Genomic DNA, 18,760 nt, shown 5'->3' with positions numbered 1-18,760 from the left:
TAATCAACCTGTGGTACATCCATGCCATTGAATACTACTCAACAATAAAAAGGAACATGCTATATATGTAACAATTTGGATGAATGTCCAGGTAATTATGCTGAATGACATAAAGCTAATCCCAAAAGCTTCTATAATATACTATTCCAGGTTTTAGGGGTTGCCAGGTTTTAGGGATGGGAGGAAAGAATTATAAAAGGGCAGCGTGTAGGATACTTGCTATGACAGATTGGTTCAGTATCTTGACTGGGATGATGGACACATCAACTGATGCATCTGATACCATTTGATAGAACTACACACACACACACACGCACGCACGCACACACACACACGCACACACACACACACACACACACACACACAAATGACCAGCACCGCATGTCAATCCACAATTTTCTCAATTAAAAAATTCTCTTCTTCCCTGTTCCTCATAAATATGGAGTCATCTCCATGACCACCAATACTCATAGCAAACCCTTCTTGGCATCAGTGTCTGCTGAGCTTTGATAGATCTTTCTCAACAAGAGCTCTTGTAGCAACGCTCAATTTGTCAGACTTGGCAATGAAGTCAAGCCTACTGGCGCATCATCATATAAAATATTTTCTCCAGAAATATTTCATGTGAATCTAACCAAACCTGTGGACTTCACTGCAGTGTGAGAGAAACAAATTAAAAGGCCCACAGAGAAAAAAAATAGGCCAGTCGAACGTATATGACATTCTACAGGACAAGTGGCATGGAAAACAAGAAAAGAAATTGATACATGGAACTTTTTCTCAATTTACATTTAGCTGTACACGCACATATACATACAAGTAAGTTTGTGAACTGGTTGCAATGACGTTGCTAACTTTTTTTGACATCAGAGGAATTATTCATTATTAATTTGTATCAACTGGATAAACAGTTAATCACGTTTACTGTTTGGAAATGCTGAAAACTCTGCAGGAAAAAGTTAGACGAAAACGACCTGAACTTTTCACCAATAGTTCACGGCTCTTGCATCACGACAATGCATCAGCTCACATAGCACTGTCTGTGAGGGAGTTTTTAGCCAGTAAACAAATAACTGTATTGGAACACCCTCCCTACTCACCTGATCTGGCCCCCAATGACTTCTTTCTTTACCTGAAGATAAAGGAAATATTGAAAGGAAGACATTTTGATGACATTCAGGACATCAAGGGTAATACGACGACAGCTCTGATGGCCATTCCAGAAAAAGAGTTCCAGAATAGCTTTGAAGGGTGGACTAGGTGCTGGCATCGGTGCATAGCTTCCCAAGGGGAGTACTTCAGCAATGAGGTATGCAACATTTTTTCTATGATGAGTTCACGAACTTAATTGTCCGACCGTATATACACATACATATATGGTAGATAAAGCAAATATGCAAAATATTGACAATTGTTGAATCAAGTAATGGGTATCATTGTATTCTTTCAACTTTTCTGTTTGCCTGGACATTTTCTTAATAAAGTCTGTGAAACAAACTCTGCTTGCCTTCTGGGGACTGGATGATCTTTCAGATTCCTTCCCACTGTGATATTCAGACACTGAAGTTCACATCTTGGCTCTGATATTTATTAGCCCTGTCCTCTGAGCCTTGTTTTGTCTCATGTATAAAGATGAAGGCTTTGGAACAGTTCTGAAAGTCTGTCTCTGTTAAAGTCACCAGAAAAGTTGATTCTAAATCTCTCAGTAATCCATTCACGTCATGAACAATCCTCACAGCCAGCACATGTGTCCTCCAACCTGAACCTTTCCAACAGTTATTTAAAAATGTTCCCTCTTCTCATGGACCCAATAAAGAGAGAAAGAGGGAGAAAAAGTATTTTTCAAATGTTTTAAAAATGGTCTTTATTTGCCCCTCGCTGACCTCCTTTTTTTAAGCCGGGTAGTCATTTCTAACACTTCAGAGGATCTTCCTCAGGCCTCACTATAGCTGTGCTTCGCCCCAGGGGGGCTTGGACTGGGGGCACAGGAGAGGTACCTCCCTGGAGTCCATGCACTCTCCTTCTAGACTGTTCTCGAGCCCAGCACCCCAAAGTTTTCTGCCCAAAGGGCTCCAAACCCACTTCTAAGGCCTGTGTGGGTCTCTTGCCCAGATTGGACTTTCCCACCAGGCCTGAGACATAACCAAGGGGACACTGTCTGCAGGAAGCATGGCTGGAGCTTAAATGTGTGACCTTGGGCTGGCCATTCTCTCGCAGGGAAGGCCCTCTCCGAGTTAGATGGAGCCTGGGCAGAGAAGAGCAGGGGATGGGTGCATTAAGTGGAGACTGGCTTTCTCAGTGGTACCATAAACAGACAGGGAATTCAAAAGAATTCTAAATTAGGATCTGGCTTTCCAGGTTATATTTGTCAAAATAAGGACTAATTATTAAACAATTTGTTGGCTTGATTTCGAACCTTTAAATATTTCGACATGTGGTATGTCGGCCTCCGTTTGTACTCTTATTCCCGGGCCTGCAAATGGTGAGGGCAGACCTGTTTGCCAATGTTCAAACATTGGGAGAGTCACATGAGAAATCCCCGTTCCAAGCTGTTGTTGGTGTCAAGAGGCGGTTTCTCCCGTGGTCACATGCCCTCCCGTGGCCTGTGCGCCCCAACCTGCTTCCTCATTCACAAGTCCTGCCAGGCCCTCAGAGGCACTGGGGCTGTCAGCTGCTGTATCTTGCATCTAGAGCTAAATCTGAATCTCCCTGGCTCTCCTAGCTCACCTTGCACTAGCTATGAGCATTGCCCTGCCCTGAACACTGGGGCTGACACATCCTCAAAACAACTTGCAACTCTGGAGCGCTGATGTAGGCAGGGCTGGAGGGAGTTTGGGACGGGCAACTTGTGCAGAGGTGGGCAGGAATCTGAGTATGGAGACCTGGAAGCCAAGTTCAGAAAGAGGCCACTGAGTCATGGTTCAGCCAGAAGGGGCAGCTTTCCCGCAGCTTTAGCAGCCCTTCCTGGTTGCTGTGTGTGAATGGAGAGAAGTTGCTATTGAATCACCTTATAACATAGAAGCAGAGTTTTATTTGGGTAGTAAATGATTCTGGAAGCTCCCTTTCTCCATTCTCACCCTGGAAATCCTTTAACTATGGAAAGCATCACGCAGTTAGGGATAAAAATCTTTAAAAACATGGTTGAACAAGCATTTGTGTGCATACATTTAAAGTAGATTCATTGGTGAATCACAGAATGTAAATATTCTCATTCCTTTGCAGTTTCCATTGTAGGGAGGGAAGGACAGGGCCTGTGGAGAAGTGGCAGTTTTGTGGGTGGGGGACACCAAAAGAAGAAACCTAGGATGGGAGGCAAACTCAGAAGATACCAACGTATGACCTGGATGCACCCTGTTTATTGCCACCAGGGAGCTCCTAGAGTGGGCATCTCTCAAGGCAGCTGAAAACAGGTTATTCTCTTTACCTGAGTTTTGGGGTATCGAGACATATTTTTGTAGGAGGTACTACAGTCAGATCCACATACCCTGCTCATGGTTCCTTGACAACAGGCTACGGACTCCCCCGTTGGGCACCTGGGTTCTAATCTCGACTCATCACTTTGCTGTGTGGTGTTCTGTCAGTGACTTCACCAAGCCACAACTTCTATACTTGTGTGCAACTAAGCCCTCCGTTATAGCGTTGTTGTGAAGGTGACGAGATGGTGTATGTGGAATAGTATTTTTGGTACCTGGTATATTTTAAGAGATCATTAAATGTCAGCTCCATTCCTTTCTCCCAAGAGAGATAAACCCAAATCAAATTCAGCTGGACCAAAACTGTGTCTTTGGCCAATAAATCAATAAGTTCTGTGCCCTCCTGAGACAGCTCTGTCCAAGTTACCAGAGCCACATAAATCAATGAGAAGTTTCTGTTTTGTCAAGTTTCAATATTAGCCTGGAGGGAGAAAATATAACATTTTTTTCTTGACAACTTTGCATTAGGCCAAAATAAAGAATATGCGAGTTGTCATTTCACAGTATGTGGTGCAGAATAACAAACAAATGCTCTTCCACCAATTCTTGAATAATTTGTGACTTGTTGCTTACATAGTAAGTAATAAATACTAGAGCTTATTTTTCTAACAGATTTCTTCAACATTTATCTTTCAATGATAACAAATGTGTCAGTGACGAATGAATAAATCAGTACAAATGAATGTGTTCATTCAATGGTAAATAATAACTGGAAGAGTCTGCCCTAGTCGGCAGTGTCCTAGCCCTTAATTTCATCTTTGTAACCTCAGGGTACCAGATTGTCTCCTTTGTAAATCGATTACCACAGAGTATTCTCCATGCCTCAAAGAGTTCTACCTATTCTTGTCCCATAGATTGATACAACCGACTGCCTTGGTTACCCAGAAAGCTCATTAGCACAAATGGATGGAACAATCTGCCACAGGGACAGTTTCTGAGAGGAGGGGAAGAGCTTTCCAGGGTCAGATTATAGAAGGAACAACCCCGTCTCCACTGCAGTCCCCCATTAGGGGTTCCTTTATCTCATCCACTGGGCTTCTCTCCCTGCTTTCAGCCCAACTTTCCCCTGTGGGGCCACCTATCCAGACATCTCGTGTCAGGAATTCATCCATTTAATATGTTTGTTAATAATATATGAGAAAAATTATTCACTGGGATGTATTAAGAATAGCAAGACTTTACTAGTATTTAAGACTAATGCAATAGGGATCAAGACTATTATACTAGGAGAGAGTTTGAACTCAACTCTGAATACGACAGAGACAAGTGGGGGCTCATAGCCAAAGGGCAGGATGAGGAGTGGATGGAAAACTCCTAAAGGGAACCTGGTTAGATGTCAGGCATTGGGGGTGGCAGAGCAGAGAGGAATTTGACAAACTGACTTAGCGGGATGCTTTGCTAAGCTCTGCAGGCCAAGGACGTAGACGAAAAATGGGGCCTCGTTGGAAAAAGGGCTTAGAGGAGCCTGATGAAAGTTTGGTGAAAGTGGCAGTCCTTGCCAACACTCTGGTACTTTCTGTGGTAGGAAATTCTCCCTAACCAGGTGACACTTGACGTAGGACTAACAGAGTGAGAAAGAGTTAGCCCGGAGAAGAGAAGGAAAAGAATAATCTAAACACAAAGAAACGAAGTGCAAGAGAGGAGCAACCAGACATATTCTTGATTTCATGCTTTGCTCAGCCTCCCATTTGAGTCAGTGTTTCTTCCTTCCCATGCTCGGCGACTCTCAGAGATGTGACAGGCACACCGAACCCAGGAGTCAGAAACCTCGTTACTACTGTGAAACTAACAGCTCATGGGGTTTCACTGAGCTCCTCTGGATCTAAACTTCATTAGCTAAGATAAAGAAGTTACTGGCATTTGGGAATGGGGTCTGACCCTGGGGCTGTACTCCACAGTGCAGGATATTTAGTATTACTTGGCCTCTGTTCAGTAAATGCTAGCAGCATTCTCCAAATGTTGTGAAAACCAGTAATGACTCCCCCAGCCCATACACACATTATTACCAGATGTCACCCAAATGGGCAGGAGGGATCCTTCCTTCAATTGAGAATCACTGTGTAATCACAAAGATTCCTGCTAGTGCTTGTCTCATTCTATCTGAATTATAAATCCATTCTGAAAGAACCAGCCTCTGTCTTAATCCACTTTTCCTCCAAGCTTTCGCAGTACTTGGTTTTTGGCAGTTTGCAATTACTTGCAGTGTTTGCATGTTGCCTCAGGGTCCAGAGAATTAGGTAGGTGGGTAAGCACCACCTCCTATTCCTGAATGTGGGTGAAAGAGACAGAAAGTTCCAGGTCTTTCCTCTGGGAGTGTTCTTTAGGAGCCAGAACTAGGAAAACCCTCCTTGTGCCTTGGTTAACAAGAAAGGGAAAAGTAGTGGTCCATCAGCTTGTAGCAGGCAAGGCTTAAAGCAGAGGGGAGATTGGAGATAGAAATGTCCAGAGCCTGAATATTTAATTTTTTTCCTCTTTGGAAATTAAACTGCTGATCTTTCTAAGTAGTCCCTTAGAATCTCTGAGATTTTGTTAGGATATAGCTAGGCAATGAAATCCTTCTACAGCAAAATCCCAAATCCTAATGTCGTATTTTCTCTTTGTGCATTTAAAATACACAAATTATGTGTCTATAAACACATGTAACACATTTTCCAAATTCTGCTCTGTTCTTCAGAGTAGGATATTTGGGACGTATGTTGAAGATAAATATATGTTGATGTTTTGCAGTATCTCCTGCAGTGTATCTCCTATTAAGTAGCAGCAATAAATAATAACCACTGGCTCTAATTGATTAGAGGATTGCCAAGTGATAATCTCTAACATAATTAAGTAAAAGAAACCAATGTTGTCTTTAACCACCTCCAGAAAATGATTCCCTAGAGATTTGTCAGAGTCTCCATGGGTAACATTAGCTGGTAGGGCAGAGTTAGCCCTCCAAGCACACTATATATACCCTGGTAGGAAAAGTCAACCAATTCTTTTGTTGTTGTTATTGTTAAACAAACTATGTCAAGCTTATGCTTGTATATTTTTTAGGGACGTATTAAATGTTACCTTTTGTTTGGCTTCTGTTCCTTAGAATTAAACAGTGTGAAAATAAGGAGCCTGTTCTGACTGGGGCTGTCAGGGGGTCCATGGGCGCTCCCAGCCCACTGATTTAGGAAGAGAGTACAGGGAGAGGGCACTACCTCTCCTCAGTCTCCATCACCTGCCTGATTTGGGCTAGGTTGGGGTCCAGGGGGTGTACCTGTGGGTCCGCTTCTGGGAGAATTCTAGGAACTCCCACTTCTCTCTTATGACATGCCTGGTCCTGCCAATTAGCTGCTGTAGACACAGCACTCTAGGCTCCAGCTGTCTTTGGAAACCTCCAAAGGGGATTTTTTCTGCTGACGTTAAGCACATGTTCTGTTCTGGAAGAAGTGTAGGTGGGATTTGTAGGAGTCTTTTCTCCTCTGGGCTGTGGAACTATATTTATCCTGTTTTCAGGAGGATGGTCAGGCTGCTTGTCATTATAATGATTTGTGAGCCATCACTAAGCGTTATAGGAATTGATCAAGACTAAAAATTCTTCCTTTCAGACTTGCCTTACTGGTGCCAAAACTCAAAAACAGTGGTGAGGACCTTCCTGAGCCTGATAGTCATGAGGATCATGGGAACCTCGTAACTTTCTCTCTGTGACGTGTCTTAAAGAAGAGGAAATAGTTGAAGGGTGATACACAGATAGAAGAATGTCTACCTGGCAACAAGCCAACAAGGTGCATTTCTGTCAGATTATTCAGCTATCCTGAATATACTACCTATGAAAACAAGACTTTTTTCCTACTACATAATGATTTCCTGTGGCTCTCTCCTTTTAATCTTTCCTGAATTTGCTTGTTGATGTTTCAATAGCTTATGGTTAAGTCTAAAAGTTTAAAAGGGGAAAGAATAAACCAACTTTGAAAACTTCAATCAGATTTCAAACTCCCTAAATTCAATCAGTCTCTGTTAAATCTTGTGATTGAATGACCCATATGTATCAGGGTTGAGACTTCTAGTTAGAGGCAATTAATTTTAGAGCATTGGGACTTCTCTTGGTTTTAAGATCTTGTTATCCTGCCAGAATATATTGATCTCTTTATTAAGTGCAGAGGTTTAGAGTTTTCATTGGAGGTAGGCAATATTATGAATTAATTAATATGATGAGATGATGTATATGTGTACTTTCAACTCAGGTCTCAGGTGTGCCTTCCATGAAATGCAACAACTATAGAGTTGTTTTGCTAATGCACTGCTTAACTCAAGTTGCCTTGAACACCGTGATCAGAGCTTGGGATTTCAGCAAGGAGCCTCTTGACTGCAAGAGTGATTGCAGCCTATCACACAGAGGGAAAAACCTTGGGCGGGTGAAAATCATTCCAAGCAGTGTAGTACCATCGGATGGACGCTGTCCTCAAATGCCTCCTCATTGTGTTGTCCAACTTCTTATCCTGAAAGTGATTTTATGGTTATAAGAGCCAGACAACATAGAGAAAAGAATATTCCATTTCAAATCGTGACTAGTACATTGCCGTGAATACCATGCGAGATCTATAAATGTCAATTGAATTCTGTCGGAAGTTATAGTAATATGGCCATCCACATTAATTCCCGCGCATCAGGGAAGATCCTGCTGTTTGTGACCCGGGTTAGGCTGATTTGATCCTAACTCCACATCTAGTGTTTGATATTAAGTGACTTTTTTTTGCATATTTGAGACTCTAGTTTTTACTTTTCTGAAGCTCCTCAGCCAAGGCAGTTACCAGAATAGACAGGCATGAAATGAATTATTCATAGTCGTTTAGTAATGGATGAAATGCTCACAGTTCACTTCCATTGGGGTGTGTTTTTATTCTTCCTCTCCTGTTCCCTTTAGACTCTGGAACAATCCCCATCCAGAGAACTGGATGAAATAAATCCCTTCCTCACTTGCATTTCAGGCTATCTTAAATGGGTATTTGGGGATCAGGTCTTTCCCAATGGGCTAAACATCTAGTGGCATACCAGCTTTCCTACTTGTAAACATCCGCCTAGCATTTATTACTAACTGTTCTAGGTTGTCACTTGTCTTACTGCCTTCCTTCATGCCCACACTAACCTTACGTGAATGCAGGCATGGCCCTCTCCTGAACCAAAATCAATGTGTGAAGCTTTGTTTCCTTTCCGACTCTTGGGTACACGGTGATTAATAGCATATTATTCTCTAAATATAAGCCATGATGGAAAGAGTGTCTGACATCACTGTCCCTAGCAATGAACATAAGAAATATTGAAGAGGAAGGAAATGTACGTATTGGTGCTCCCACAGTGGATTTTATCTATTTTCAGTGTTTCAGAGCTTCCAATGGGTTGGTATAACATACCTTCTTTGGTTCCTTCACTAAGAATCGTTTGTTGAGCATCTACTATGTGTGGGTACTAGTAATTTCCAGGGATTCAAAGACAAGAAACACACTCCCAGCCTTGATGAAGCTCACTGTCTAGGCTAGAGAGGCAAGTGGTTCCTTCTTACAAATAGAATAGGCACTACTCTCTTCTGCACACATGGCAGCTACTTATGGTGCTACTTCATCACTTGAATAGCAGGAATGTAGACCCCATACAACCGTGCACTTCTAGTGTAGTAATGTTAATAGTGTGTGTTGCTGTCCTGGGTGCTGATTCTTACTGTGTAAGAACTACCGTGTTTCCCCGAAAATAAGGCCTAGCCAGACAATCAGTTCTAATGCATCTTTTGGAGCAAAAATTAATATAAGACCTGCTCTTATTTTGCTAAATACAAGACCAGGTATTATATAATATAATATAATATAATATAATATAATATAATATAATATAATATAATATAATGCCGGGTCTTATGTTAATTTTTGCTCCAAAAGACGCATTAGAGCTGATTATCTGGCTGGGTCTTATTTTCCGGGAAACAGGGTAGCTACAATACAACACCTACCTGACAGATTTCCCTTTAGCCTTAATGGTACCACAGTCCTCCCTCTCTCCATGTTGAATCTAATCTGTGCTGTACTTCATAGTTCTTCTCATATCTCTCTCATTCCCATTCAGTTCTCACCTAATGTACTTTGATTGCCTCCTCCAAATTGGACTATGTGGGCCCAGTCTCCTGACTCCTGTTCATATAATCCCTGTTGCCAGTTCAAATCTCCCTAAATCTTAACCACCATTGCTTCCTTCCTTTACATAAATAGCCAGTGTTTCTCCTGGCAAGCAGAATGAAGATGGATCACAATTCTGCCCTTATTTCTATATTCCTTTCACTCATCCCATGGCACAGGCAAACACCATTTCTCTCCATACAATAGTCAGTATGAGCTCATACCTTACTGCTTACGTGGTTCCTGTTGACCTTTTCCTTCTATGTCCAGTGTCCAAACTTCACGGTTCAATTGAAGATGTTCAGAAATTCCCCAGCCATAAATCACCTCTCCTTGTAACTCCCAAGCACATTGCAACCCCCATGACCTTCTACCTGATATCTTATTCACTTATGTAATAAAGAAAACCACCAGGATTTTCAGCTTCATCTATGGATTTGTATAAGTCAATTGCTAAGCTGTGGCTTCATGTACATTATCTCCCTTTATCATTACCAGTGAGAGTGATGTTATGATGTTCCTTCCACAGATGAGGAAACTAAACCACAGAAGGACAAAGTAACTTCCTAAGCTTACACAGAACAGCCAGGATTTGACTCAGAATCTGCTAACTCCATACCTTATGTTTTTAAAGACAATGCTTCATTGCCTTCCATGTACATATTTTTTAATGTCTCCTACCGGTCTCCATCTATTAGCAGATAGATAAAAAAAATACCCTTTATCTTATTTGTCTTCCACAGAGTAGAACTTCATTAAATCTTTGAACAAATGCCTCCTGACTCCTTATCCGTTTCAGGCACTTTATCAAGTTTGAAAGAAGACATTAAATGATAAGAAATTGCATTAACTGTTTAAGTGAACTGATAGATGCATTTGATGTTAATTTCATTCTCTTCAATTCTTGGGAGAATTGAGAAGCACTTGGACCAAATGTGATAAAATATTGGTTTTATTTATTCAAACCATCTTTTCATTGAAAAGAACAACAACAGAAAAACTGACTGGTGGAAAGTCTACACAGTGAATCACTGTATGCATACACACACATATATTATACTCTTACTCACCACAGATATACAAACAAGGAAGAACCCTGGCAGATTGGAATTTGCGAGTTAGAGTTTCGGTGTCATTTTGAATGGTGGATATGCATACTTTGCCTTTGTGTGCCTATGTGCAGAGATGGATAGGCCTGTCAGGACCGCTCTAGAAAAACACAGCCTTTTATGTTCATGCTTTACTTGAGTGAGAAAACACTGGCTTCACCATGTTCATTGCTCTTTTGTCTAGTCTCGTTCTAAGTCAGGGCCTTGTTCTTAGACAAGACCATTATCCTTTATGTTCTGTCTTCAATAAGCATATGGTTGAGTTGTAGGTGGGTTGGGACTGAGGGTGACTGCCCCGTACTCTTTCCATATATTGTGTCACACTGGGTAGAGATAGACAAACATTTGAAATGACTATACTTGCTTTTATAAAATACACACCATTTTAGTTAAGGTTCTCTGACCTGAATTGAACCAAAATTTCAGACAGAGAATGATGATATGCTGTAGCTTCTTCCTTATCTAAAACTCCACACATAGGAACTGGACTTCAAATGTTATAAGGTGGTTGAATAATATTGACATTAATATTGATATTAATAATAATATTATTCCTTTGATCTGATCCTGAGGCTTCGAGAGCCAAATAGTCCCACATTACAACTAGTAATAAATCAATAGGCAACTCCCTTATTCTACTGTTACAAGAAATTATATTCTTATGCTAAAACAAATCCAAAAGTTTTCTTCACTGACCAGAATAGAATAAAATTAGTATACATCAAAAATTAATTGTAAGGTTTTTCTTTTCTTTTTTCATTCTTTCTTTCATCCTCCTTCCTTTTTTCCTTTCTGTTTTCCTCTTGAGATGATGAGCCTACCAAACCACGTGAGGCAGAGTTAAATCCCAGGCTTCTGTTCTCTGGGTGATCATCCCTGCTGAGAAAACTAATTGTCTAATTTGACTTTGCAGCTAACATTCAAGGTAGTAAATGTAAGATTAAGCTCTTGCAAATATTAATGTTACTATAGCAAAGCCAATCATTTTTGTTAGCATCTTCCTTGCACCTAATATTTTCAGAACACAAATAATTTGTTTTTCATTGTTCCTTGATTACCCCATGAAGAAATATGGATCCATTTGCCTTGCTGCCCAGTGACACATAGAGACGGTCCAGCTAAAACACAATTTACATAGGAATTAGTAGAACCTATTTAGGAAAATAGAACACCAGAATCCCCATTCCAGACCATTTTTCGAAGACCCTCAGCTTTAGAAGCAGATAAAATAGGTTCCCCTGCCCAGAACACAATTGCATTTTGCACATTTCCCATTGTCCTGCTGCCCTCACCATGATGAAGGGAGGGTCACCAGGAGGGTATACCTGTAACCCATGCAAGTACAAATATCGCCTCCTGTTGGGATGTGCTTTCCAATTCACAAAGCTCCTTCAAACATATCATTTTGCATGACTCTTACAAGAACCCCATACATAGAGGAACAGGAAACTACCCTGTCATGCGGGGGCGCTGCTCGCTGCGCCATGTGTCATGTGGGATGGCCTGCGGGGTCTCCGCTCCCGCTCCCCACACAAGAACGCAGGATATGGTGAGGCCAAAAAGGAACACCCACGGAGCCATAGGTAGGGGAGTGATACCACTATATTCTCACTGGCGGCTGGGTTGGAGACACAGGAAGCAGGAGCCACACGATCTGCAACTTGCCGTCCTCTTCTCTGCCAACCAACCAACCCCACTTGCTAGCTGCAATCCGCCGTGCTAACTGTAATCTGCTCTTGCTAGCTCAGCCACCATCTTCTTTCTAGTCCCCATTTTTCTGCTAGCGTAGCCACAGCAGTTATATTAGTGGCCAATGGCTCACTGGTTACAGCTGACGGCCAACTAGATCACAGTTGATAGCCATTTACTACCTGACGCAGCACCTTTCCACGTGAGGCCGAGAGCCTGGAAACTGCACTCCTGGCTCTGTCCCCACATACCCTTTGCTGAACTTCAGTCTTACCCACATTGCACACTTGACAAGTGGCAAAGGCAGCATGTCAAGCCCTTGAGTAGAGGCCTTTTTACCCCTTTACCAAAAGAGGATTCTTCCCATGTGCAGAGCCCAGAATGCATCAGAGGAGGTGCAGAGGGAGCGTTATTCCTGTCCACCTTGGCTTTGGCTCCATTATCAGATGAGAGGCCAAGCAAGCTCAGTAACTGTGAAAGCAGTGCTGCGGTTATTTTAGTAATTAACTTTGAAAGAAGCTTCAGCTGGGATGAAGAGATAAAGAAGCACGCTCAGATGTAATGTTTTTGCACCTGTGAATAGATCTTTTGTAGCACACTATTTGTATCTGCAAAACTACTTTGTAGTTTAAAGAGGACCTTCAAAAATTCCCAAGGAAAAATGGTAACACTTAAAGAGTGTGAAGTGAAAAGGTTTCAAGACAGAACTGGCCAAAGAGCTTTAACTACTAATATTAACAGACTTCTTGTTGTTAGAAAAATTAGCATAGGAATATGGACAGTAATTTCAGAATTGACTGCTAGGCTTCTCACTGCTCCTTCTAAGAAACAGTGTCATTGGCAACCACATTATGTCTTCATGTGGTTATCTGATCACATTTAGCCTCTTTTTTCTTGTATGAGTCTAGCCCTGGTGTCTAGTTTCTAGACTCCACTAAAAATTCGAAGCACAAAGAAGTCACTTCTTGAAGTAGAAATATCTTCTCATTGCTGAAGCATTTATTATTGTCCACTATTTTGCATCTCATTTGTATTATGCTGTCGGCTTAGATTTTTAAAGCCTCAGGTAATGATGTTGGGAGCTCAACTCATATAAACAACAGTAGACCCTCCAAATAAGTCATTATTCATAATCTCTACTTTGTCACAATATAATGATGAACCTCTTGTATATAAATCATTAATAAAGGCTAATTAACATAAAATTAATATCTGGGAGGGAGTTAAAGTTTTCTACTTTCTGGTAACATAGGTTTTTGTATTTCATTAGAAATGTTCAGTTTATAGAGTGGTTTCACATACATTATCACATTTGAGCTTTTAATTATCAATCTAAAACTGATAGATCCATAACTGAATGTATAATTACGGTGCAAATATAGGAAAGGACTGAAGAAATGTCAATATCCATTTGTCATCTGTAGTTTATTTTGATACAAGTGCTAAACTACACTGATTGTGATTGAGAATTGTGATTGTGGGCAGTACAGAAAAAAACTTCTTTCTTCTCTGGGTCTTTAGAGTTAGACAATGTATAAGTCTACATGAGTTGGTAGAATGAAGAAATTCTGGAAATGTTTTCTGTTCTCATTTCCACAATTTGCATGAAGTTGCTAAATTGTTTATGACCGTTTTGGTTTGCTTAGAAACCTTGTTAAAAGATTCATAGAAACTTACCATGCCAGAATACAAGCTCTAGTAGGCACTTTTTTGAAAAAAATAAACTTTCTACTTAGAACAATTTTACCATTACAGGATTATTGTGAAGATAGCACAGAGGGTTTCCCTATACTCTACCTTCTATTTCCTTCATTATTTACATCTTACGTTAGTACAGTATCTCTATTACAATTAATGAACTAATATTGATACATTATTATTCAATGAAATCCATACCTTATTCAGATTTCTAATACTGGTCAGTTATTTTGTAGAATGTCCCTCAATGGTAGCTTGTCTAATGTTTCTTCTTGATTAATCTGGGGTTATATTTTTTGGGGGAGGGAGATCAGAGAAGTAAAGTACCACTTTCATCACCATATCAAGGGTAACTGCTAGCAACATGATTTATCCCTGTTGATATTGACCCTAATCAGCTGCCTGAGGAAGCGTTTGTCAGTTCTCTCCAGTGTAAAGTTACTCTTTCACTCTTTCTTCCCCCTTTCCATACTGTCCTCTTTGGAAGGAAGTCATGACACTCAGCCCACACTTAAGGAGTGGGGGAGTTATGTTACACCTGCTTGAGGGTGCAGTAACTACATGAACTATTTGGTTTGGTAGATATTTTTATTTATTTTATTTTATTTATTTATGTATTTATTTATTTTTTAAATTTAATTTATTGGGGTGACAATTGTTAGTAAAGTTACATAGATTTCAGGTGTACAATTCTGTATCACATCATCTATAAATCCCATTGTGTGTTCACCACCCAGAGTCAGTTCTCCTTCCATCACCATATATTTGATCCCCTTTACCCTCATCTTCCCCCCCCCTTACCCTCTGGTAATCACTAAACTATTGTCTGTATCTATGAGTTTTGCTTTTTTTTACTTAGACGTTTATCGTTTATATCCCTCGGTTTGGTAGATATTTTAAATGAAAAAAAGCTGGGATGGTTTCACAAGTCAAAGATATCAAGATAGGAAAGAGGAAAAACATATGAGGAAGTCAAGAAGCGAGGAATTTTAGATAACGATTTTAGATGCAGTATGTGGGTATGGGGGGTGGGGAGGGGGTGTGAACGGGTGGGGTGTCACTTTCCTCACCAGGGGGAAAACTTCATGACTTGAGACACATTCCACTCACCTTTTTCCTGCGCGCCCAGTTCCTCTCGAAAAGTGAAGCATTTGAACATTTGGAAACTATAATGAAGTCCGGAATCCTTTCACTTTTCTCCTGGGATCATCCCATGATTATAATACGTCATTCACGGCCAATGTCTATCCTGAGTAAGGTTTTGATCTTTAAAATGCATAAAATAGTTTCCAGGTTTCCAGCTAGAATTTAATGCCTTTTGTTGGAAGTGGATACAAGTGGATATGTGATGGGAAGAAGTGACAGCTCTCATTTATATAGGAGTAAAATGAGATAGTAATTAAGTGATTTGATAAAAATCTTTATAATCAATGATATCTATCTTCGCCATTCAGCTAAGAGTGCTATCTCAAAATTCTCCAAAGATCTCCTTGTTGTCAAATACAATTGCCCTCGCCCCTCCTTATTCTCCTGAATCTTTATGTTGCATTTGACTTGGTTAACTACCCTGTGGTACTGGATAGTTATTGAGGCGTAACAAACCATCCCAAACTCGGTGACTTAAAAAAGCAATAACTTATTGCTCACACATCTGTGAGGCAGCAGGAGTTTATCTGGGCTGGGTTCAGCTGGGTGACCCCTTTTTTATGAAGATTTACTAGTTGGCTGGGAAGTCACCGGTCTGTATATTTTTCATTCCTCTCTTCAGTTCAGCATGTTAGCTGTAACATGTTTTTACCATGGCAGTGGCAGAAGACAAGAGAACAAACATCTGAGGTCTTCAAGAGCTAGATTGCACACCTGAAATCTATGTAATTTTACTAACAATTGTCACCCCAATAAATTAAAAATAAATTAATAAAAAAAAATCATTGAAATGAAAAAAAAAAAAGAGCTAGAGTTGGAATTGGCACACTGTCGTGTTTGTCACATGCCATCAGTTAAATCAAGTCACATGGCTATAGGGCAGGAAATACACTCTATTGTCAATGAAGTCAGCACACAGCCAGTGAGTGGATGCTCAGATTAAGTGAAGAATTGGGGTCATAATGCAATTTATCACAGCCTTATTTCTTGAAACATCACCCCCCCGTTAAACACAGTACTCTCTTGATCCTTTCACCTTTTGTTTCCTCAGTCCTTCTTCCATCAACCTCAGTACTGTATGTAGTCTTTACCTAAGGATTAGCCTTTCAGTCCTGATTTTCTCCATGTGTGTGCTCTTTCTAAGAAAGCTTATCCAGGATGAAACTCTAATTCCCTAATGGTCATTTCTAGTTTCCCATTGGGCATTTCCATTTGGAATTGCTTAAACTAATAATCTTTGGTCCCACGCTCCACTTAAATCAATGTTCATTTTTATTTTTTTCTACTACAAAGCTGTATCTCTAAAAAGAGAGACTTGGGTCTTTAGATCATGTTTGATGTGAATGCGAAAACAAAAACCAAACAAAGCCCTGAGGAAAACTTATCCAACATTAATAGAAATTCAGCATACTTAAAACTTAGAATATATCTGAAAGAAAAAAATAATGACTAGAAGAATATTAAAAACCATTACTTATGAAAAAAAGGTTAAAGTCACTAATAATTTTTTTTTAATCAAGAGATTTATAGGGCATCATGACCACCATGTTTAGATAACTGAAAGTGTGTGCTGTGGAAAGACCTGAGGTTTTTTTTTCTTTGTAACAGAACTACACCCAATGGCTGGATTTGGGGGAGGAAAATTTCATCTTGATATAAGGAACAAATTTTTAGTAAGAAGAACTGTACAGAAACAGAATGAGCTGATATCCCCTCCCCAAAAATATCTTGCTTCCCCTTCTCCCAAAATCTATTAAAATCTTGTCCATCCTTGAAGGCTTATCCTGAGTCTTCATCCCTCTGTAAACTCTTCCCTGACTACCCAAATTTTGTTCAACTCCTCTTACTAATCTTATGCCCCATCCTAACTAAATTAAGGGCTCTTTGAAAGTAGAAATACACCATACTATTTTGTAATTTCAACTATGAAACACAATGCTGAGCTTATAATAGGTATTCAGTAATTCTTACTGGTTTACCATTTGATCTCAAATTTCCTGATTTCTAATCTGGAATCATTAGACTTGGGTAGAATTTGAACCAGATTGAAATGCTCAAGAATCTGATCATTTCACATGAGGACATGGTTTCTGATTTTAAGGATAGCCTGAAGGAAGTAACAGATTTTGCCGTCACTTGCTATCCAAGAGTATATTTTCCTACTTACCAAAAAAAGACACTGAATTTAGAGATTCTGTAAGATCTTAAATTTGCAGCTCTGATAATTTGTTGGGAGTAGGAGATTGAATATGCCATCACTTCTTCATGTCTGAAAATTATTTAAAACAATGATCAACTGGTGAGTGGGAATATATGACGTGGAGGAACACAGACAACACTGGAGAACTGTCACTCTAGTTCGTATTCAGGTCTGCCTGTTGTCATAGTTACTGATGTACTCAGAGCAATTTCCTTCTCGAATCACACTCAGTAAACCTTGAATGAAAATAAGCTATTCTTCTTGATTTATTTTTCTCTATCCATGAATTGAAGCTAAAAAACATCAATTGCCTAGTTGTTTTTTATACTTTTAGCAAGATTTTAAACATGCAAAAGGAACAAGAGGTTTAATCAAAATAAGTACTTCTGATTAAGGTTACACCTCATTTTTTCAGCAATGATTCATTGAGTAGCTAGGGATTGGGACACAACTATGATTATGGCCCACTCCTGGCCCTAAAAGAGATTAGAGTTCTGTGAGGGAGAGAGATGAGTAAGGGACGCATTTCAATGAAACATAGTCAGTGCTCTGGTGGAAACAGAGTATAGAGAGACTCATGGAGACCCAAAAGAGAGACACCTCATAAAGTTTGCAGTGCTGGTGCAGTCTGATCAAAGGGAGGCTTCCATTCTGTGAGTCTGGAAGCAATGTTCTTGTGAAGTTTAGCAAATATATTTTCGGTCACTTTGGATACAGGACACTCATGTGACCCGTAGGCTGGGCTCATGGAGCAGTGGGGTGAGGAGGCCAGCACTTTACGTGCAAAGTTCGATCACCTGCTGATATTCACACATAGACTCTCCTTTCTGCTCTGGCTGCAGGAACTCCTTCACAGACATCCTCCGTGCCATCCTGCTGTCGTTGGAAGTCCTTATTGAAGATCCAGAGCTTCAGATAAATGGGTTCATTTTAATTATAGACTGGAGTAATTTTTCCTTCAAACAAGCCTCCAAACTGACACCTTCCATCCTCAAACTGGCCATCGAAGGGTTGCAGGTATGTTTAACGCATGGACAATATGAAACTGTGTGTGACAGCCTACTTTTTTTCCCCTTATTGCAACCAGAGTAACATTTGTCTTTTAGAATGGATTCTCCTGTGAATACTCTGTATTTTTACCTTAGTTTGAGTTTAGATGTTTGTTTTTTTAATTAGCCTTCATTTTCATTAATAACTCTGAATTGCTGTTACCACAGGCACAAATTACCTACTGCAGCAATTATGAATAAAGCTTGGAGATGTTTAGCCTAATGAATCTGAGAATTTACAAAAATTAAAACTAGGAAACAT

At 40.1% G+C, this 18,760-nt stretch overlaps 1 protein-coding gene across 1 annotated transcript in view; it reads left to right on the top strand.

Moving 5' to 3' along the window:
* CLVS1 (clavesin 1) overlaps window positions 1-18,760 on the top strand; it is a 154,544-nt gene that overhangs the window by 55,272 nt on the left and 80,512 nt on the right. Inside the window, exon 3 of the mRNA XM_033126591.1 lies at window positions 18,292-18,466. Within this exon, the coding sequence (XP_032982482.1) occupies window positions 18,292-18,466 (175 nt within the window). The remainder of the gene's footprint in view (window positions 1-18,291; window positions 18,467-18,760) is intronic.

The sequence above is a fragment of the Rhinolophus ferrumequinum genome, chromosome 14 (genome assembly GCF_004115265.2).
Source record: "Rhinolophus ferrumequinum isolate MPI-CBG mRhiFer1 chromosome 14, mRhiFer1_v1.p, whole genome shotgun sequence".
Classification (NCBI taxonomy): Eukaryota; Metazoa; Chordata; class Mammalia; order Chiroptera; family Rhinolophidae; genus Rhinolophus; species Rhinolophus ferrumequinum.
Note: the sequence above shows the minus strand (reverse complement) of the source record. Positions and strands in the feature narration are given on the sequence as shown.